The sequence below is a fragment of the Paralichthys olivaceus genome, chromosome 6, assembly GCF_024713975.1.
Source record: "Paralichthys olivaceus isolate ysfri-2021 chromosome 6, ASM2471397v2, whole genome shotgun sequence".
Taxonomy (NCBI): Eukaryota; Metazoa; Chordata; class Actinopteri; order Pleuronectiformes; family Paralichthyidae; genus Paralichthys; species Paralichthys olivaceus.
The window spans coordinates 12,229,224-12,252,450 of record NC_091098.1 but is presented as its reverse complement, the minus strand read 5'-3'; the positions used below and the strand labels follow the sequence as shown (position 1 = coordinate 12,252,450).

The following is a 23,227-nucleotide window of genomic DNA, read 5'->3' as shown; positions in this document are numbered from 1 at the left end:
AGATGTTGTTGATGTCTGTAAACATATTATGACATGAACATTATTTTGGGACATGAATAATGTTGGACAGCTGTTCTCTCTTCTGAAGCATTATTTGCAATTCATGAGTTCTTCTAATCCCACTCCAGATTAAAAAGCTCTAACACCCTGCCAATATCTTCCCCTCCTTCTTTCTTTCTTTCTTTCATTTTCTTTTTTCTTTCTTTGTTTGGGTTCTTTGCTCCATACTGCAGCAGCTGCTGTTCAACATGCAGCCAACACTCCCATCTTGTGGTCGACCGTTGTATTCATGACACAGGCCCCCATAGGATGACACTTGACTCTCTCAAGTTACTCTTTCCATAGTTTATTCCACTGGGGATACAATTTTGGATTTGTTTCAAAATTAATTTAAAAATTAAAACGAATATTTACAAAATATACACACACATAAGACAAAAACCTCACCACTCTTATTTCTCATCTTGTCTGACAGCTGGAAGGAGAGAATCACACACTCAAGAATACTGGTCATGTCAAAAGAAAAACTCAGCTGAGGGATAAGGTCAAATAAAAGAGTTTACTATCTGTCCAATGTGCGACTCCTAATCACAATAAGATCAAACTTGTTGCTAACAGAAATGTTTCCAGTTTCCTATTTTGTGATTGAATGCACAGCCCCATCCTACACAATGTTATGTTCTTAGTTTTTCAAGATGAACTAAAGGTCATCAAGGTGAGAAACTATACAGAGATGACCAAGTCAGGAGATCAGCTCTCAGATACAATGACCACATGTTAAAGGGACTTACTGAGCCTTTTTCAAAAATGAAACTATATAATAGAAAAAATGAAACTATAGTATATAATAATATACAATAATATATAATATATAATATATATATATATATATATTAGGAGTCGCACATTGGACAGATACTAATATATATATATAATATAATATAATAATGTTGCAAAGTACACATAAAATGAAAAATAATATATTCAAAATATACACACGCAAGCGCAAAGACAAAAACCACGTGTTCATATTAAAACATTCAATAGTAACCTCCAGTTACTGAATGGTCTAATATTACACACACACAAAAAAGCATGTGTATTGTGGAAAAACCCAGCTACTGCACCTTGACACCTTTTATTTGCATGAAACTTACAATCTGATGATCTATGGTGATTTGGGTTTTCTTCCCTTGTGGGGGCCTACAGAGGGAATCATTTGCTGAAGTGTTACTTTCATGTACAATGACAGGAAGGTGATGTGAGAAGGGAAGTAAGCCCTGATCAAACGTCACATGTATGCACACTGACAGACAGTTACACTCTTAAAAAAAAAGATGAGCATCAATTTCTTGAGATAAAATTGTAATTTGGCTTTATTTCCTTCATTTCCACCACACCGTGCCTACCTCTCATGTACACACACAATCAGAGTTTCATATAGTGACATTTTAGCAGTGCACTCCAAAACCACAGCCCTCCACTGCTGACTTTTAAGAGAGGCCACATGAGAAGTGCAAGGAAGCTCTCTGACACAATCTGTAGTTCTCAAAGCACAGTTCAAAAAGGGGGATTTCCCTTCAACATTTTTTTACTTAATTAATTTTAGTAAAACTCAACGTACTGAAGATGAAGTGTAAAATGCAACAGTTTGTTGTCACATGTATTCAACTGCAACAAATCCATAATTTTCCATACGAACATTCTGCAGTACAAGTGACAGTGTGGACTAAAAATTAACTTCAGTTTAAAGAGTTGAGCTTCATGAAAAATCTATGGGGTGAATTTCATAATACTTTTCCTGTGAAAAAATGAAAAAAGAGGAAATACTCTAACTACAGTTAGATCAGGATCTCCACTTCACTGCGTGAAGCAGTTGAACCCTTATTGTAATAAACTGTTAAATTGCGTTACTCATCATGAATCATTTATAACACCAGTGCAGAACCTGTTCCTGTTTGGAATGAGCTGTTTTCTTGGCCTGTGGTAATGCTCATCATCTGGGAATCCTCCCCAAAAACCTCAATAACATACTGTGATCTTTCCAATGTTTCGTTGCTGGACATTGTGTGCAGAGCTGTTTATTAATAGTCTATGATGCAAAGTGAAGGTAGAAAATTTGGTGTTCATCCTATCAGGTTAATCTGCCATGAAGAGTTTATCGTCAAATCTTTTTATAAAATGAAACAGAATTTACAAAATAAAAGCTCTGTAATTCAGCTCGATATAAAGCATGGCAGCAACAAAATGAACCTTGTGCATTTACTTTGAAGACAACTTGCCCAACAAGAAGTGATTCTATGAATGTTGCTGCCATGAGATCAGCACCCAGGAGACCTGCCACTGTGTGTCAGTCTGATATGATGAAATAAAACCATCAGATTATCAAAATGATCCATGCCCACTTGACAACCACTGCTGTAGTTCATCTGAGGATGTACAAGAAGACATGTTCAACTTGGTCCACAGGCTGACTGTTAGCACGCTGCCCTGTCGTAGATCATTGCAGTCTTCTGATGTTGTACCATGTAGTAGCTAAAGTTAGTATTGTCTTGAAGTTTCTATTCTTGTTCAGGGTTGGGGCACTGATGTCTGTTATTGTTTCATTTGTTGACATTAATGTCTCCTGAATAACCCCCACCGGAACCTGTGTAACTTCTTCAGGCCGTGGAACCATACTTTGGTTCAGGCGTCCACTGCAGCTTCTCCAGATTTTCCTGCAGCAGCTGGGCGCAGCCGGATAAATCCATGTAGTGCAAGGCCGAGAAGACGTCACTCAGGCCCGCAGAGGAGCGCTGGCTCCACAGCCTCAGAATCTGGTACTGTTTCTCAATGGAGCCCAAACCAGCCTCCAGCTCAACACGCTCCAGCTGCTGATCAGCCACCGAGAGCAGCCGCAAGAATTCCTTCCACCTACGCAGGGGCACCTCCTTGATGATGGCATAGAGGACAATGGCTGGCCAGTGCTCTGAATGCTTATCTCGTCTGACAGCTGGAAGGAGAGAATCACACACACTCGAGAATACTGGTCATGTAAAAACAAAAACTCAGGTGAGGGATAACGTCAACTGAAAAAGTTTACTGTCTGTCCAATGTGCTATTGCTTAAACACAATAAGATAAAACTTGTTGTTGCTTATAGAAATGTCTCCAGTTTCCCCTTTAATGCACAGCCCCATCCTGCACAATGTTATCTTCTTAGTTTTTCAAGATGAACTACATGGAGGCATTTTAGACGACTAAGTCAGGAGATCAGACCTCTGACTACAGTGACCAACTGTTAAAGGAACTGAGCCTTCTTTCAAAAATGAAACTAGATATGAGTGAGGTGTTTTTTTAAAGATTGTGGTTTGACATATAATTGTTTGGACCTTTTCGTGGGGATTCATGACATAATGGGAGGTGTAGAAGAATACCAGCCCCCTGTGTGAGCCAGTAAATGAACACTGACTCACATGGGGGGTTAAAAATTAAGATTTTTAATTGCTTTTTTTATATGTGGTACATGGAATATCTTCCTCATGCCTAAAATAGACATGAAACCTCTAGCTGCCATACAAGCTAATAAAGCAACATAATGATAAAGGACACAGTGAATAGGACAATCACAAGTATTATGTGACTTGGATGCAGGTTCTGTCTTCCTAATAAAAATCCCTAACATACAGTTTACGGTAAAAGCAAAGTGAACAACCACCATCCCAAACAGGCGTCACCATGCTGGTAACAGCACTACAGTCACAAGGGGTTTTTTCAGCACGACCACAAACCAGATTAAAAGACAGTAAATGCAGTGGTACTGAAGGTTGAACATTCAGGGCTAGTCAGTCATTGACCTATTGATGACTTCTTCTTGATCTATTGACCAATAGTTTCTAACTTTATATATAAATATATATATATATATATATATATATATTAGATCTGCTGCAGCCACTCTCCCAGTTTGGGAGCCCCTAATACTCCTACAATCAGGGGGATCACATTGCATTTCACTGTCCACATCTGTTCTACCAGATACAGATACTAGCCACGTGTGAAGCTGATAAGATGAACACTTGATGTGCTTGTGAAATAAGAAGGTAGATAAAGTTAACAGTAACATCCACTCACTATCGGATTTGTCGTTTCCCTGTATTTCAAATTGTTGACTGAGCTGTTTCCCAGGTTCCACCTCCACTCTGCGGACCACACGGCTGATCACTGATAAACACTGCTGAATAAGCACATATGAAAAGGCTGCAGCTCCGAGTGTGAAAGAACCACATCAGATAAACAGTTTGCAAAGAGATTCTCCATGAATGCAAATGTCAGAGTGAGGGCGTCCAGATTGTCTGTGGAGTTTCTACACCTGGCCCCATTAAGTAAGCACAAAGTTGAATCTGATGTGAAAACACAGGGGCTCTCCCGCTGGATTCACAGTGAGTGAGTTGGGGGGGGGTTGATGTCTCTTCTAACACGCAACAGACGCAAACATGGAAAAAACAAACAAACAAACGGAAATATCTGACAACAACGAAGATGTAAAGAGAGTTTGTGGCAATGAGTCCCGACACCTGTGTCTGTGTGTTGTCAAGAAAATCTCGATGATCTCCACAGCGGAGATAATGCGTCACTGCCTGTTTCCACCTGCTGCACCTCGGTGCTCCACCTCTTACTTAAATAATGAGGAGGATTTGATGCTGTTGTGACAGCGTCTGCGGAGAGATCCTCCCGCTGCGTGGTGCATATATGAAAACTTAAGGTAAAGTCCTGACCCAATTCTCTGGACTTCATCCGCAGGTCATGTCTGAATAGTGACCAACACCAGAAATCACCATGGCAATTTTTGTTTCTCCCGACACAGCTAGAGGTGTTAACACCTAGTGGTGTCACCTTTTAACCAAACAATCAGTCGAGCTCAAGGTACTGAGGTGTCCTTAAGCAAGGCACTAAATCCTGTACAGCTGATTCGAAGAGTACTCTTGAACACTTCTGACATAAATTATGCCGCTGTATTGCTGAGACTGGTTTTTCTAGTTTGTTTGAAGTCCATGCCAGTTTCCTTGAAGACATAAATCCAGTTTTGTATCTGACTTAACAGCTAACCCTCCCTTATCGAAGGCATTTTAGATTATTTTCCATACTGCATCCAGTTCTTCACTTTCCACCCAATGTTTGCTGCTTGGATCATAATTGAGCTTTATACATGGTATTGATTTTTTAAATCTCAAACTCTGATTACACCGTAGGCAGATCATATTTGCTTCTCAAACAAGATCTTTAGGAAATAAACTGTCTACACTGTTTTCTTAGAAAGTGATCAGATTGATACTTGTGTCTATACAAATGACTGTACATAAAGCGACAGGTTTCTCTTTCTTTCTGGAGCAGTTACAACCCACTTCAAACAAGCCGCTTCATAAAGACTGGTAAAAACAAAGGCTTGACATAAATCTATTTCAAACCAATTTCAGTGTGTTCGTTTTTTTAGGTTATGGATAATGTTTATCATTTTAATGAGACAGGATGTTCTTTACATAACATGAGCCTGACTTTATGTCTCAGTACAGAAACAGCTCTGGTGGTCCAGTGATGATTTCATTCATTCAGAGTAGATCAGAACACCCGCTGCCTTTCATGATCACTTTCTCTCTCCATTATAATGTTTTGACCACATTAACATTATAATAGCAGCAACACTGTCATGCATTTGATAATAAATAGATTGCAATCCCCGGTTGACGCCTCTGGCCCATTTTAACATGTCATACCTCACTTAATTCAAGTCTGTTTTATATCATAACAAAACGCAGGCTTCTGAAAAACCTCATCAATCTAATGTGTCCACCTGAGTCAGTGATATTGTGGCTGAGAATCAAACACTGAAACTTACCCTCTTGCTCAACATTTGGCAGCAGAGGACAGATATGGGCTGCAGGGCGTTGTGACAAGACTGGACAGGGACTAAGATCCATCATGGGACTTTCCTCAGAAATGTTAAATGTCTTAAAAAAAAGAAAGAGGAAAAAGAAGATCAGTGTGAGTGTTGATTTTGAATACACCTTTATTCACCCAACTTAATGTGATCAACTGGAAACCTTTGATATCTTGACCTTTACATGTTTTTTCCACAAGGCCTTTTGACTAACCCTGCAGTGCTGCTGCTCGGCTAGATCTTTAACTCAAAATAACTCAAAGTACATGAAACTGAACACAAACCAGTGTGGCCAAGCTGCTGCCTTGATGACTTTCTTGTTCTGTGTAGGACACAAAAAGAAGCAGATATAATCAGTGAGCTTCCTGCTTAAACACGGAAAGAAAGTTTTAAAAAAAGAAAAAAGAAACGCAGTTCCATTTCTGTGAAGATATTTGTTGATAAGAGAAAGACCGTGTTAAAGTTTATACTGAGCGTCAAATTAAAATACCCAGAGGTAAATATATACAGTATTTGTAATATTTTTCAGTCAATCTAGAACTTTTATGAAGTTAGAGACTGTAGGCAGCTACTCATGTTACTATCAAAGGAAGAAGTACATATACATACATCTACTAACTAAAAACTAAAAACTAACACCTAAAATATTGTATTTAAAATATCTTATTTGTTCACTTTTGACACTTAAAAGGACTATTTAATAACACTGTAAAATCTTAGTACAATTTGAATTTGGTACTTTCTCTTCTCTGGATGAGAAGGTGGAAACCAGGAAATGTAAAAAAGATTTATAATTTGTATTTCAGTATCTAAAAAAAATAAAAGGATTCTTCAGAGGCCCATGTGTATTCATTGTTCTCATTGAGATAAGGGAATCAAGTAATTTATCTTCAGTGTAAACCAGTATTCATGCTATATTGAATGTTACATTCTAAAGTATTAAATAGAGGTTTGATAAATCTATAGGTAATTGCCCAGAAATAATCACTGGAATGACCAAAAAGACCCTCATAGATGTGTAAGTTGCAATAAATAAAAGCACTCAAGCAAGGTACGAGTACTTTAAAATTCTACGATTAATTGAGTAAATGTTTCGCCACTGGTTACCCTTGGATTTGGCGTCCTCGGCCTGCAGCTCCACGCCTTTGTTGGTTCTCCAGCAGAGGAATTTGTTTGGTTTTCCTGTTTTCCTCTTGATGAGGTGAAGCAGCAGCATCTGACAGAGGACCACAGTTATCACGAAGACCACCCAGAGGAACAGCCACAGCATGTAGGGCACGGCTGTGGAACACAAAGAAAGAAACCCAACTCGTAACACAACACAATGGGCATGTACGAGAATTTGAGCTCTGCAATGATGAGAACAATCATGAACCTACAGATGGTCACGCCAAAGAGGCTCAAATATACACTTACCTCATCTCAACAAATTATACAATGTACATCAGTAAAGATTTTCACTTTGAATAACCTGTACATAAAGATCTGATGTGCAATTTAGGTGTTCCCTTGAGAAGTGTATCAAAATAAAACCACAACCATTGTGCAAGTGTCACTTTCGTTTAAGAATAGTATATATATTTAAAACTGACGTTCAGGTTCCACCGGTTTCTCAACAGGACTCAACGTTCTGTTCCGAGGTGTGGTTGGAGGTGTTGGTGGCACAGTTGTATGATTACTTGTAGTCTGTGTGATTGTAGATGGAGTCGTAGATGGACTTTTTGCACATTCCATCTTGCATTCTGGGTCAGACAGACACGCCTCCCTGAAGTAAGGAGACACACAACTATTAATCCCTAAATTTAAAAGGAAACGTTCACAATTTTTAAACATGTCCTTTCTAATACGATGTTAAATTTGTGTGTAAAAATATAGTGCAATGGTGTTTGTTGTAATAAGATGTGTCAGTCGTCTGAGTTTAGGTTACCATCTCTATAAATCCCTACTTTGTGTTTGCATGGAAAGTGTTTCACTGTAGGACACCACTTTGGACTTTATAAAATGCACCTTTGGAAAATAATAATTTGAATTGTCTAACTTGAAGGACCTCAGCCCCACGTTGGCAAATTAGAAGTTGTTCTTTTAATAGCCAGTATGAACTGAAGGAGGGATTAGATCACAGAAAAACGTTCTATGTTTTCATATGGACATCTTGAACCTGTCCTTTAATGTCTTTTGAGATTTACACAATCCACACTTTTCAGCACAGTTCAGAAAACATGCTGAACTGCAAGGAGCCAAAAACACCACTCTGAAAAAAAAGAAAATCTAAATGACAGATGAAAATTGTTTTTGTCATCTGTCACTTTGTAAGATCTCCCACCTTTGGCAGGGCTTGCACTTCTTCATGTAGTCAGGATTTTTATGAGGTTCTGAATAAGAACATGAGAGTGATTATGAGAACACATGGCTTCCTTTGTGACAGAGTTTATATCGTATTCAAATGTCTCAGTATATTAACAAATATTACGTCTCCAACTACTACATCTAACACTTTCTCTCCATTTTTGACTGCACTTACCTTTACAAAATTTACATCCGCACGAGCTGCAGGATCTATCTGAGTTTTTGCCATCGTTGAAAAATCCGTCTTTACATTCACACTCCACATTATTGGTTGAGTTGCAGGGCTTTATTTCTACCTCATTATCTGAGGAAGTAAAATTATGAAAACACAGTGTTTCTCAATCCACAGCGTTAACACACAGTCCTGAAAAGCAGCATTTCCTTCCGTAAAAATAAGCTTTCCTATTTTTCATCCATTTTCTCACTGCTTCAAACATCGCAAGGCAGATTTTACAACTGCAAATCTACAATCTTAATTGCGATTTCAGTTATTATAATTTTCCAAACCTCATGAGAATAACAACAAAGTTAACCGTGTCTCATCATATTTTCATCTAAATAACTATATATGTTAAACAAAATCAAAAATATGTTGAAGTTATGAGAGTGCACAATATCTCACAATATACTCAACGTGTGTTTCTATCACTCCACCCGATTGATATACTTACGTGAACATATGCTACACCTGATGCATGAAGTACGAGTGTTTTCAATCTCTGTGTATTCCTTATCTTTACATTTTTGACATGTGTGATAATCAGCTGGAGCTTTGCAGTTACCGGTTTTATGATACCCTGGTATAGACAAGCAGAAAAGGAATATGTTAATCATGATCATTTTACTATAAATGTACAACACAAAATCATGGCATACAGCACCTACTCGTAGCTTACCAGCTGGGCAGTTTGAGTAACATCTGGAACTGTTGTGATCCTCACTCTGTCCACCGGAAAGGACAAGTATCAGAAGAAAAACCTGAAACACACAGGAAAAGAGGTTTGAGGGTCTGAGGGACACTGTGGAAAGGTCACTTTGACACTAAAGCTGCTTCACAAAAGGACTAAATAAAAGTCTAAATATGGCATTTTCTATTTTAATAGAACTTAGATGTCTAGTGGGTCTCCTGGTTTTTAACGAAGTATATTTGTATTAATTTCCAAGGTTATACTTAACACCTGCCTAAATCCACACCATATATGAACACTACTATCAGAGTAAGAAAACAGACAGAAAAGAGAGGAAACAAGGCAACTTCACATTATCAGAGAGCGACTGCACTTTGGATAGCAGGGATCACCAGACCAGCATCCAGATCACACTCACCTCTTGAGTCATTTTTTACTTTTGCCGATTTACTGCTGCTCAGATGGAGCCTGTGAAGTACACTATAACTGTACAAGTCTGAAGCATACTGACGAGGACTGAAGCAGAACAACTACCAAGCCCCCTCTGATATTTGAGCGAGATCGAAGGGGAAACGTTCAGCTGCCAGGACAGTCCTGTTTATTAAACATGCAGTCTTGTACCAGCTGATCTGTGGAACCTTAAGGTATAGATATATATAAAAGGAGTATTTGAGGATTCTTCTTGCCCCTACTCGTGGACCCAGAGATCCAGCTTAAGGACAATAATCTGCCATCCAAAAATAATAATAATAACACATATACATCAGTAGAAGCATCTTTCCTCTTGCCTTTTAAATTATATATTTTTTATTTTCATTACCAGACACAACACCAGTGGACTGCACATACAGTGTATATCTACCAAACAGTACTAAACACAGGTGATTGTAGATTTATCCATCACATTCTTTACTCTATACTTCCACTGACCTCCTCTAGCAAATATTGCGAAGTAGGTTACTGTGTCACATTCTTGGTGTCAGCGCTAATGTGACAGCTGTTCCTCTGATGAAATGATCATAATCTAAAATCAACTTAGAGAAAGGTAATGAAAGACAAAGCTCACCAAGACAATGTCCATGTCCAAAGAGTGTAAACTGCGGGGAGGTCAAACAACCAACATTAGATGAGTGTTCGTTTCACTCACAAGGAAAAACAAAACAAGTCAAGAGTCTCAGAGTACAGTTATCACCAGGAGAGGATGTGACAAAATCAACATCCACCCACAGACAGCATTCTGACATTCAGAATTTCCTACGAATCAAGTGTGGCGTTTTTTCAAGAGTAGGTTCTTTGTTGACTTCAGAGAAATGGTGCCACAAACAGGAAATACACACACACGCACATATATGGACTATTTTTTTTGTCCCCATAAAGGAAATTGTATTTTATACTCTTTTTTCTTACTGTTACCAATCACTGTCTTTTCTATATTGGTTTATGTATCACTTTGATCATGACATGCCTTTACTGTTTGAAATATATTTGTAGTTAAATAAAAAAACAAATATACATGTCTAAATAATAAAATCAGAATACGCCATATCAGGGTTTTTTTATTTATTGATGATACTGAATGGCATTTATTGTAATTAAGTTTGTATTATGTACCTTTGGTTAAATGGAGGTAAACCTGCAAAAGATACAAGAATTCCCAATGGTTTAGACATGACTTTTGGTTCGTCACTTATAGATGCTTGTTTTCCTTCTGTGCTTTGACCTCCACATTTCAAACTTTCACATATAGAGCATAATAATGACAATAAGAAAAATATAATTTGCAAATTACAGCAGCATGTAACAGACATGAAAGAGTTATGCCCTTACAGCAAATAAGAGCAGGCTCAGCAACCTGACCATGATCTTCTGGTGGTTGGTGGGTTTCTTTTTACACGTAGTTAATTTAAAGTGTGTAGGATTCAGTGATATATAGTAGTGAAGTTTCATGTTGAAGCTGAATACACTTCACCTCACCCTTCCAAATATTAAAAAGATCCTTTGGTAGCCTTACGTTTAACTGCCTATTTATAAATCTCTGAGTGGAGCCGCTTTTAATACATACAACAGACATGATAGTGCATAAAATAACCCTGTGAGACCACTGAGATCACTGAGGAGTGGTCTGCCAGTGGTACCCAGGGCAAAGCCCAAACATGGAGAAGCAGCTTTTAGAACTGCCCTGGAACCAACTCAACTGCCTGATGATGATTATAGGAATGAACCATCCATTGCTGTTTTTATGACTATTGGTTGAAAACTTTTGTGCCTTTAATTAAACTATTACACAAGGCCAGACCATCATTGTGTTATTATTCATTATTTTTTACGAAGTTCTGTCTATTTTACTTGTATTACTTTTTTCTTTTAACTTATTTTTTGAATACTTGTCAGGTTTAGTGTATAATTTAGTGACATCTAGTGATGAAGTTGCATGTTGCAGCTGAACACCCCTCATCTCACCCTAACCCTTCCAAACACGAAAGAGAACCTGTGCTAGTCTTCAGTTGTCAAAAAAAAACATACAAGTGTTTAGTTTTGTCCAGTTTGGACGACTGTAAAAAAAACATGGCGGCCTCCATAGATAGGACCCGCTCCATGTAAATATAAAGTATTTAAATATACTGTAAAGGGCCCCCTCTGGAGTAAAGAAAACAAAAAGATGTACAATTTAGATGATACACACCAGTGAAAACATAATTAGGATTATGTTATATCCAGTTATTGCCAATAGATCCCTTTCACCTAAATCTTACACACTGGACCTTTAAAGACTCTCAATAGAATGTAATGATGCAATTATGTACATGTCTTTTCTTTAAAAAATATATATTTTATTAGAAATATAATTTGCAAGATCAAATAATATTGTTTATATATTTTACATTATTTATCCATACATATATATATATATATATATATATATATATATATCCATCCTTTTTGTTTAGCTTACCTATCTTTTCATCTTTTTACAAATGTATTCTACTCTTATTTTGCTGGAAATTCTTTTAAAATTGTATTTTTTTTTTTTTTACATCATACCTCTGGGTATGAAAGGAGCTTTATAAATGAAGCTGCCAAGCCTTATTCACTGTAGTGATGCTAAGAGGGCAGTGGTGGGCTTCATGTCTTTGTAATGCTGGTATTTTGGAGTATTGTGGTTTTTGCTATTTCTGGCTCTGGAGTCGGATGTGCAGACTGACATCCACCCACCACGCGGCGGAAAGAAACGTTGTTAAATTCATCAGGAAGGCACGGGGCTCCATTAGAGGTGAATAAAGTAGGTCATCGTGCAAAAGAAGCGAAAAAATCCAAAGCGACATTAGCAGAATATTTCCGTGTGTATTGTGTATGTGTGTGTGTGTGTGTCTGTGTGTGTGTGCGTCTGTGTGTGTGTGTGTGCGTCTGTGTGTGTGTGTGCATCGAGCCTGGAAACACAGCAGCACCCAGAAGTGAACAAAGCGACCCGGAAGCGGTGGTGGGACTGGAGGCAGGCAGAGAGAGAACATCAAGCTTTTATATTAAAGCTGCGCTCGCAACACAATATCTGCAGCCAGGACCCAAGGTATTTGTGCATGTTCCTCTCGCCTCTTCGCCGCCGTGCATTTCTCACATTAGCCGAACGCTGCCGGATGCGTGCGATCGTGCACAAAAAAACGCAGCCGCTGTCCTTTGATTCGCTCAAAAGTTGCAGGATGTGAAAAAAAAGCAGAGCCCTAAAAGTGAGATTCGGAGAAGATGGCACAGCGTCTGTGCGCCGAGGCGAGGCGGCGTGCGCCGTTTTCACCTCCGCGCATCGATACGGTTGTTTTTTGATGAAATCGATGTCTGCATCTTGCCCGCTCCGAGCTCTGCTCTGTGCAGGGCATGGTTGTTGGAGGAAGTGTCAGTTTTTTTAGGAGCTGGGGAGGCCGGGCTATTCAAACCTGCATTTCGCCGTAAACAATCCTTCATGCCTTTGACGCGATAAACACACCTTTTGTGTCCGCCTCGGTCGCCTCTCCTCCCCGCCAGCCTCCCCGCCAACACTCGCTCCTAAAAATATTTAGTGAGGGGGGTCTGCAGAATATGGCGTCCCGCCTTATAAAAATAAGGCTGCCATTTTTGTTTCTCTTTTGTCTGGAAATGTTTTAAGCAAACTGTCTGAGAATGTCTGAGACGCACCGGGGGGAGGCTCCGTCCGCGCAGTCCTCCATCAGTCCTCGTCCAGAGGTGCAGCCGGACACAGACATGTCCGACCAGTCCAGGATGGAAACTTTCTGCTTTTTTCTGCCTTTGCATTTATCTGCACATTTAAAGCGATGTGCACTTATTCCCACAAATTCACCCCCAGACAAAAGGATCCCAGAGACTGAATGTGCAAACTGAAGAGCTGCAGCTCCGCCACGCTACTCTTGAGTTTAACACTCAAAATGTTTCTACAACAATAATTTAGTTTGAGCTGTGTTGATTCAAAGCTCAGTTTACACTGAGGGCCTCATTTACATACTGGATTAGTATTTTTACACTATTGAAAATGTGCCCTGACATTTCTATCTAACGACAAACTATTAGTAGATTTAAATTATTTTATAGATATTTATTAGTTTAATCTGTGTTAATTTACGGTTTACACCAGACACTACTGAAAATGAGCTCTGACATTTGTATCTAATGAGAAACTATGAGTTTTAAATTAATTGAGCCATGGGCCCCCTCCAAACAAAAAAAAAAACAAGTGAGTGACACTTAACACAGTTATTTGTCATGAAACTTACATTTTTACTAATCTCCTAATACCTGCCTAAGAGTTACAACATTGTCTTAAATAAGAATTTGTCTTCATTCAAATGTATTGTCAAAAGCCAAGTCATAAAAATAGCCTTGGTATTTGTCCAAAAGGAAATTGAGAAGTGACAAATGTGTAATTATGGGAGTCCTTTTGAAATCATTAGTAACTTTTATGGAGCTGCCAGTTTCAAAGTATCAATGTGCAATTGATCCTGCAGACATAAAGCATTCTTAAGCAAAGCTTCCTCACATCAGGAAAGTTGAGCAATTCGAGGGTCACATAAATTATCCTTAAATTCTTTAAATTGTCCTTGATGCTTTGAAATAGCATGAATAACATGTGGAGGTGCCTGCACAGCCGGATCATGGTGACTGGGATAACTAATGAAATGTAGACTGTATGCCACACTGGAGCTATAGAGAAGGAAACATGAACCCTTGTGGTTGTGACGACATGTTATTCATATTTACAGCTACACTCCGTCACTTCACACTGTCTTCATTTAAAAATGTCGCCGTGAGAAAGTGATTTGCATTACAAACTCATCTCTGACCCAGACTGACATATTTGTACTGACACAACACGCCATTAAATATAACTTACATTTTACTTTTGAATGAGTCTAAAGTCAATGTTGTATTTTGCAGGATGGCAGAGCCTCGATTTAACAACCCGTATTTCTGGCCGCCACCTCCATCCATGCCGGGCCAGGTAAGTCCACATGTAACATGTAGTTAATTGTGACATTTTCACCTTCATTGCTATGTTTTTCCATGTGTGAATGTCTTTTCAGCACCAGTGTGTCACAGAAACTGACAGAGAATCAGCCACAGTTCTTTCCTGAAGATTAAAAAGAAAAAATGAAATGACTTGTACTGTGTGCTGTTCAGCATTTTCTGTCCTGGGATGTGGGTTTTTCCTTTGTGAGGGGCATGAATGACATTCACACACGGTGGCTGTTGTCTGTTGAGCATGACGTTAACCCTTTCAGCTGGATAACCTGGTGCTCATTAACAAGATCAAGGAGCAGCTGATGGCCGAGAAGATCCGACCCTTGCACCTGCCGCCTACCTCCACCCCTTCCCAGCAGCCCCTGCTGGTGTCCACCTCGAACCAAGACGGTAGCAACCAGCACGGAATGTCAGTGCCAAAGCACCAGCAGCAGCAGCTGCAGGGCCACCACCCGCAGGCACAGGGCTCTGGACAGCCAGACATCGCTCTGCATGCTCGCCCCGCCTCCAGCTCTGGACCAGGTAGGCCCTAGATTCTGAACCCCAGTACATTTCGAATACAGACCCAAATGTGTCACTAGCATGAAGTATGAGAATCTGTCAAGTATCAAAAGTTGACACCATGTGCAGATTTTTGTTTTTTCTATTCTTTGATCAGAAATCCTTTGTTGTAAATGTGGAAACTGCTAATTTTATCTAGTCTTTTATCTAGAGAAGCCACTGTATGGCTGTCCTTGTCAACACACATTTAACACTAATGCACTGAGTTGTTCAGCATCGTTTATTAAAGGAAAAAAACACTTCACATTCGAGGCAGTACCAGCATGATGCAGTAAAAGATCTGTCTACTTCGAAACACAAATTACTGATCACCCATTAAAATGCCATCACCTGACAACTTCCAGATGGAACAATGGACGACAAGTCAGCAGTGAAGGCTAAAGGATTGTGGGAAGACTGGCACATGAGACAGCTTGGCGAGCAAACTGGACGCATCAACCATCGCTCAGGTCAGTCAGTCTCTGCCCTCTGTTGACAGCAGTAGTAATGCTCAAACGTGTGGGATGTTGTCACTGTAGACTGGGATCCGCTGACACTTAAATACAGGATTAAGGCGATAAACTGAGAGACTACGTATCGTGCTGGATTAATAGTTATTGTTCAAACAACACTTATAATACGGACGGAAACAGTTTCTGATTTTCAGGCTGGTATGACAGAAGATTAGGGCCATTTGAAGGGAGGAAAAAATCTAAGAATTTAATTTCAGAATTAAGTCCATTTTAGATCACGTGTCATTTTGTAGGATGAATATCAGAAGATTAGCTTCAGTTAAAATGAGGAACGTGAGCATCTTGTTAAGTTGTACTTGTGTTTATGTTCCACAACTAATGAAAGTACTTAATCAGCACTTTGAATCAGGACTTTGAGGAGGAGGAAATGTTTGATAGTGGTTAACTGAGGTTATTGTTTGTCACATCTGCGTCATATTCAAAGAAGTCTCATAGTTTCTAAGAAACAATCATTTGGATCCAGAAGAGGAACTTGCAGCTTTTTTCCTAAAAGGGGTTTTTTCTTCACTCTCCTAAAAAAAGAGTTTTCATTACAGTACAACTTTATTCTTGTAATATTACAACCTTATCTCAAAATTTCCCCTTTTTTCCAATATTACCCAAATGCTCCATTGCAGGCTGGAGACAATGGTTAACAGAAATGTGTTATTAAGATTCATATTAAAGATTCTAGACTTGCTCCAGGAATGAACATGAAGCTCACTGTACACTCTGACGTCTGGGAAATGGATAAGACTTGTGGTGAACAATCATATTAATGGTTTTACACTTAGTTAGTATGTTTACTACAAACTTTGTATTCGTTAGCCATTTTCCGTATATTATAAAAATCAGTTGACAGGCTGTTAAAAGTTACTACGCCATATGTAACAATGGCAAAAATAGTACAGATCTGATATTTAATGTGACAGATTTAATAACTCAAGGTTCAGTGTGTAAGATTTAGGTGAAAGGGATCTATTGGCTGAAATTGAATATAAAATAATCCTTGTGATGTTTTCATTAGTGTCATCTAAATTGTATGAATTGTTGTTTTCTTTACCCAAGAATGGGCCTTTTATATTTAGATACTTTACATTTTAAATCAAGGGGGTACAGTAACAAAAGTCAAGCATTGAAAAAAATAAAAATCTGGAACATGCAAAACAAAACAAATGTGGTTCCCACCTCCACAGCGCTGGCTCCCTCATCCCGACCTGACAGCCACATCATCTCCGAGGCCCTGACCCCCACGACTCCAACCTCCAGCAGCCACAACCGCCTCGGCGGTGCCCCCTCTGTGAACATCATCTCTGGGCTGGCCAGTGGTCCGGGCATGGACCACATGAAGGTTGGAGGCCTGGCAGGACTGTTGGGCCCCCCACCCAAGGCACCCCGGGGACGGAAGAAGATTAAAGCTGAAAACCCATCGGGTCCTCTGCTGGTGGTGCCCTACCCCATTCTAGCTGACCAAGGCTGTGTCACAATTGCACCCAAAGAGGGCAAAACCTACAGGTGGGACACAGAGCCGCTACGATTCTTTCAGATTTCACTGCAACACAGAGGAAAGGACGTTTACTGAGGTCTGCAAAGGATCAATATTATTTTATTATTGCAGCTATTTATTATTATATTATTATATTTTGTATTTTATAAGTTTGGTGTTAAGTAGATTTAATATCATTTAGTTGTGCACATCATCCCTGAGACATCATTTGCTTTTCAGTAGTTTTCAAAAGCAGTGAGTCACATCATTATCTAAATCATCAAACATCCGGCTGCTAAACTTAATCGATTCTTAATTTTTTGCTTTCCAGAGTAAAACCTAATGGCAAAAACTGAGCTTGCAAGAACTGAACTTAATTTGTGAGATAGTCAGAGGTTACATAGACCAGGTAATAATATCTGTCCTGAGTGATCCGATCACAAGCGCTGATCACTCAAACCAAATCAGGAGATTCATTCAGGATGAATTTTAATGATCAGACGAACTTGGAGCTGACCACTTGTGATCGGATCTCACAGGATGGATGTTAATACCAGAATCAGAGCTACAGAAAATACCTCCAGACCTGACTAGATACAAAACTGTTCCTTACTATAGTAGAATGAAACTTCACTTTGAGTTTGGTCAGGACTGCTCCCAGTTCTACTAGAGTGAATTATATAATTGATTATGATTAAAGTTTCATAACGTGTCTATTACTTGAAAACATTAATGATTTTACATGGTATGGTTATTTTAAAGTTTTAATTCAGGCAATTACTTCATTAGTTTATTCAAAAACAAATGACAGCAGTCTGGTCTGATCACGTTTATGCTTTTTCCCCCAAAGATGCAAAGTGTGCCCACTCACCTTCCTAACCAAGTCCGAGATGCAGATTCACTCCAAGTCTCACACGGAGGCCAAACCACACAAGTGTCCCCACTGCACCAAGACGTTCGCCAACGCCTCCTACCTGTCGCAGCACCTGCGCATCCACCTGGGGATCAAACCCTATCACTGCTCCTACTGCGAGAACTCCTTCCGTCAGCTGTCACACCTGCAGCAGCACACCAGGTGAACACAGAGGGGGGGGGGGAGTCAGGACTTTAACAGATGACGTTAGGTTGTCACAAATGTACACAGCATTTTAAAGGTCTGTGATTTTGACCATAGACTGTACATAAAGATGGACGACTCATCTCCACTTCCTCCCACCATCAAGAAAAACAGCCCTAATATGAACTCTGCCATTTTGCACATTTGGAATCAGAATGTGGTATCGAGACACTTTGGCCTCAAGTTTGGGGAGCAGTCACGTCGTCCATCTTTATATACAATCTATGGTTTTGACTAAAATCTGCACTGATAAGTTTCTAAATGTGAAATCTGCTGTGAAAATGCTTTGACCTTGTTTTGACGCACTTCTGTGGTTCAACTGTTATCGCTCCTTATCATAGTGAGTAAAATGTTAAACTAGCGTTGCTCTGACTCTATCTCCTGCTGCAGAATCCACACCGGTGATAGGCCTTATAAATGTGCCCACCCCGGATGTGAAAAGGCTTTTACCCAGCTGTCTAACCTCCAGGTCAGTGTGCGATATCACATCTTACTTTAGCTATTATGAGTTAATGAGATCAAATTTAAATTACTGCTCTCACACCTTTCGTCTGTGTTTTTCTCCCGACAGTCTCACCAGAGGCAGCACAATAAAGACAAGCCGTACAAATGTCCTAACTGCTACCGTGCCTACTCAGACTCAGCTTCATTGCAGATCCACTTGTCAGCGCACGCCATCAAAAACGCTAAGGCCTACTGCTGTAGCATGTGTGGCCGGGCATACACCTCAGTGAGTACACCGTGACTTATCTGTCAGTCATCTCCATGGCCTTCGATGACACTATGTTCTGAAAGCAGTTTCCTGTTGTGATATTTAAACATGCAGCATGTTCTCACTTCTGTTGAAAGAGAAAAGCAAGAGTTTTTTAATATAACCAAGAGGATCCACTTCTCATTTTGACATTTAATAAGTGCCAGTTACTTCAATACTTTAAACAGTAAACAAGGGTGGGTAAAGGATCAAGTTTAAACTCTTTTTTTCCATTTTCCTTATGAATCAAACATCACTGAATATATCTTTCAGGGTCTCAGCAGGTTTAAACAAAATTACAAAACCACAATAAGTGAAATTCAAGACCTATGTCAAGTAGTTGTGAAGGAATATCAGAGTTCCAGAATTACTTACACTTCCCCTTAATATAAGACAAAGTGAAGTAGCCGCGTGACTTCACACTACAAGCAGAGACAGCGATCGTCTTTACCGTAATGAGATCAATGTTTGTAGGTTGGTCTTGTTTGTAGTTTCATTACAACGAGCTAAGATCTGTATCTGTGAGAAAGAACTCAAACACACGGACACTACGAACTATACATGCTGCAGACATTTTAAGGCCTGAAATTCTGATTATTATCATTATTATTATTAAGAAAACAAATACTATTAAAGTTTAAATTCAGATTTTGTCTTTGGCTTTACTTTTACAGGACACAACTACAAAGCCAACGCAGCCGGCACAATGTCCTTAAAATCTCTTAAGGATGTTGTGCTCCCCTCTCTGACTCCACATATAATATAATATATAATATAATGGTGTTCCTCATATGCTGTTTGTTTCTGTCATATTTTACACAGTAGATGAGACATGTGACAGCTGATGGACGAGGAAATGAAAAAGGGTCAAACGTAATTTTTGTCATTTGCTGTGTTTCCACGTCTTTGCAGGAGACCTACCTTATGAAGCACATGTCTAAACACACGGTGGTGGAGCACCTAGTGAGCCACCAGTCGCCCCAGCGGACCGAGTCCCCAAACATCCCCATACGGATCTCCCTCATCTGAGCCCCCCCCCCCGGCCGCTCGGCAGCAGGTCGGATTCGGAGTCTATGTTCGGCTGGAGCTTGTGAGGCCCTGCACCCACGGCCATCTACATAAGGCTTACATTAGCATTATGACAGCTGACAACCATTCAGACCTATACACTTTTTTTCACGTTACAACTATGTTAATGTTGTAATCGGTCCAACTAATCATTTAAATTCAGTTTCTCCCTCATCAATCTACACTCAGTCTCTGTGCCACATTATGACAAAGCCAAAGTGGAAGATTTGAATTGGAGTTACCTCAAGTATTGCTCACACTCATAAATATCAGTCCCCAAAAAAATCTTTTCTTTTTTCTTCAAGAGCCAAAAAGAATCAGGTATCTGCCCCAAAACTGAAAAGGTTCTTCTTTAGATCTTGCTCCACCCGTCCACACAATTTCACGGAAAATGTTTGATTAGCTTTTTTGCATAATCGTGCAAACTAAAAAACAAATAAATAAACAAATGAAGACAAAAACATTATCTCCTTGACAGGTAACTAGAGTACATACCTCTGTCAGTCCCCGTATGCAACCACATTTAAATTCACTACATTTTTTATTTGGATCTGCACCAAACTGCAAACACTCATAAATATCAAAATGTGCCTGATGTTTTTTCACCAAGATCCATGAGTAACTCATGGACAAAAACAATAAATGTTGAAACTGCCTTATTTTAGATAATAAATTCCTAGATCTGCCCCTTTGTGCAAATCTAGGCTAAAATTGAATGGGTTCTTTAGTGAACCATGTCCCGTCCTTCCACCAGGTTTTGTGGAAATCTTTTGAGTAGTTTTTGTGTTCTGCTTATAATCAAACCAACACACATGAGAACATAACCTTGTTAGTGGAGCTAATCAATGGAATTTACCACCGATTGCAAAGACATATTTGAAAGATAAGAAAGAGGAAGCACCTGAATAAAAATTCAAGTGCAAACATTTCTCAAATCCTGTTTTCTCTGTGATGATGGGGTGTTGAGTGCAGATTGATGAGGGGATTGATGACGAGTTTAAAACTAAACAAGCTCGAGGCTGCAACTTAAACTGTGAAAACAGTGAAGAGGTCTGAATACGTCCTGAACGCACTGTGAGCGTTCAGCGCTAGAATCAGCGAGCGGACGGCCTCAATTCGTCCAGACACAGGCCGTCTGTCGTAAATGAGCACAGCGTTATTTTGTGAATGTAAAAATACAGCTAGATGTTGTCCTGAGGATCGAGTGGCAAAGAATGTCTTGCGTCAGATTTAATAAGCACTTTCGTAAGCGTCATGTAAACTGCCGGATGCATTGGCCATCAGAAATTTTTTTGTTAGTTTGTTTTTTTTCCTCTTCCATAAAATGGGTTTCTAAAATCTGCCAGATGATATTTGCCCTTATAAAGAATTGCAAAAGTAGAAAAAGAAAATGTTTGCTGGGTGTATTCTGGAGACATCCAAAGATAATCTTAAAGCACTTTTAGGCCTCGTGGTTTTGGCTCAAATTGTTTCAATCTTGTTGGATGGAAAATGCCAAAGGGCATTACTTGTGGCAGCTAAGAGTACCGACTGTGTATAACTAACAGTCTTTCTGTTACCTTCTTTGCTTTTACTCCCATTTCGTGCAAATACGCATTTACAGGGTCGTCTAAATTTGAAGAAAGGCAATCGGTAGATGACAATTTCAACGTTTCATGATTGTATTAAGGTGTACTGTTGATTTGGGGAGGGAAGAAAAAAAAAATAGAGCAACACGGAAGGGAAGAAAGATGAATGTTTTTTTTTATATTTCCAATATCTTTCACTCCATATTTGACATATTTCACTTTAACGGCACCTTTTGTGATCATAACGCATGATCAGACAAACACTGCTTTTACATTACGTTCTCCCTCACGTCCTAAGAACTCGTGCCATATACAGTTATCCTTGTTTTCAAGAGACAGCAGCTCTCTTCATAGTGTTTGTTTGCTTTCTCTGTTCAGTTAAGCTTTTATTTACTTAGTATTAGAAGTATTTTGTCGCAGAGGTTGAAAACATTGCACATGCATCGATGCCAGCTCTACTTTTGAATACACATCAAATTTTAATCAAGTGGTCAACTTTTAAATGTCGCCGCTGGACCAAAATGTGAAGTTAATGAACTCTGACTCTCCCCGTTAAGATTTTTTCTTCAAGTCTTTAATAAGCTTTACCCATTTTAAAATAAACTGCAGTATAAGTCATATTCCATAGGCCTATATTTTGAGTTTATGTGGAGTTGATGCTTCTCCTTTTGATTATTTTTGTTCTCCTTAGTATTCTTTTTATTGTACACAGTATTGTTTGTTGTATTTTTACTGTAACTTTAAACTCTGGATGGTACTAATAGGGTACCCTGTGTTCTTCAGGGCACTTCAGAAAAAAAAGGTGCTACAGCTAGATGTTATGTTTGAGATGGAACTGAGAATAATGTAAAATACATATACAGTATATAGTATGTTTTCAAAAGAATTAAAAAAAACCTATTACTCAAGCCACTGGCCTGAAAAACAAGACATTTACGCCAACAACAGACCCTGCCTCTTCAACTTTACTCTCTTTTGAGATAGTGGGAAAATGTACATGTTGCTGTACTGTAAAACATGTAACTCATTTATAGTACCTATTTTTAAGTTTTCATCAACACTCTCTGTTTGGGTTTTTGTAAGAGCTTATGTATGGACTTACTGTAATTATTTTAGTCTACCCGTATGTTATTAATATTCATGTTTTATATCAGTTATTTCCATGTAAGCCTTAACTGTTCTATCATCCCATTTCCATTACTCTGTATGTGTTCTGCAGTATTCAATCGTGTAAACATTTTTTATTTTCTCTCCTTCCGCATGGAGTTCCTGAGCTGTAAACTGTATGATAACTGTTTAACCCATGTTCTCGATGAAAAGATATTGCGTAGATTTATTACACTTTTTCCTGTCTTGCATTGTGGTTTCATATACAGTTTCTAGAACGACTAAATATGCACAGCCAAGACTGAGAAGTTAAACTAAGGTTATCAATGTTTAAAAAAGGAAAAAAAAGCTTTGTATCTTTACCTTGTTTAATAAACAGACTGTTACAAATTCGTCACTGATAACT

General features: G+C 39.0%; 2 protein-coding genes across 9 annotated transcripts; one reads left to right on the top strand and one right to left on the bottom strand.

Annotated features, from left to right (window-relative positions):
- Positions 1–1,348: 1,348 nt before the first annotated feature.
- LOC109630624 (tumor necrosis factor receptor superfamily member 25-like) lies at positions 1,349–11,719 on the bottom strand. Of its 7 annotated transcripts, none has more exons than XM_069525943.1 (12): positions 10,782–11,719; positions 10,237–10,267; positions 9,159–9,240; positions 8,934–9,059; positions 8,438–8,566; positions 8,240–8,288; positions 7,509–7,681; positions 7,024–7,197; positions 6,201–6,238; positions 5,875–5,986; positions 4,113–4,215; positions 1,349–2,992 (listed from the first exon to the last, which is right to left on the bottom strand). In XM_069525943.1, the coding sequence occupies exons 1-11, from the start codon at positions 10,976–10,978 to the stop codon at positions 4,139–4,141; spliced, it is 1,188 nt and encodes a 395-aa protein (XP_069382044.1). In that variant the 5' UTR covers positions 10,979–11,719; the 3' UTR covers positions 1,349–2,992; positions 4,113–4,138. The 7 variants fall into 7 exon arrangements, with proteins under 7 accessions (XP_069382044.1, XP_069382045.1, XP_019944465.2 ...); XM_069525944.1 differs by having other exon boundaries at positions 4,113–4,212; XM_020088906.2 differs by lacking the exon at positions 4,113–4,215.
- A 682-nt stretch (positions 11,720–12,401) lies between these two features.
- znf362b (zinc finger protein 362b) lies at positions 12,402–23,214 on the top strand. Of its 2 annotated transcripts, none has more exons than XM_020088904.2 (9): positions 12,402–12,735; positions 14,589–14,652; positions 14,933–15,194; positions 15,578–15,682; positions 16,921–17,239; positions 18,061–18,285; positions 18,718–18,796; positions 18,899–19,057; positions 19,991–23,214. In XM_020088904.2, exons 2-9 carry the CDS (start codon positions 14,590–14,592, stop codon positions 20,105–20,107), a joined length of 1,329 nt encoding a protein of 442 aa, XP_019944463.2. In that variant the 5' UTR covers positions 12,402–12,735; position 14,589; the 3' UTR covers positions 20,108–23,214. The 2 variants fall into 2 exon arrangements, with proteins under 2 accessions (XP_019944463.2, XP_019944464.2); XM_020088905.2 differs by having other exon boundaries at positions 12,535–12,735; positions 14,960–15,194.
- Positions 23,215–23,227: the final 13 nt, after the last annotated feature.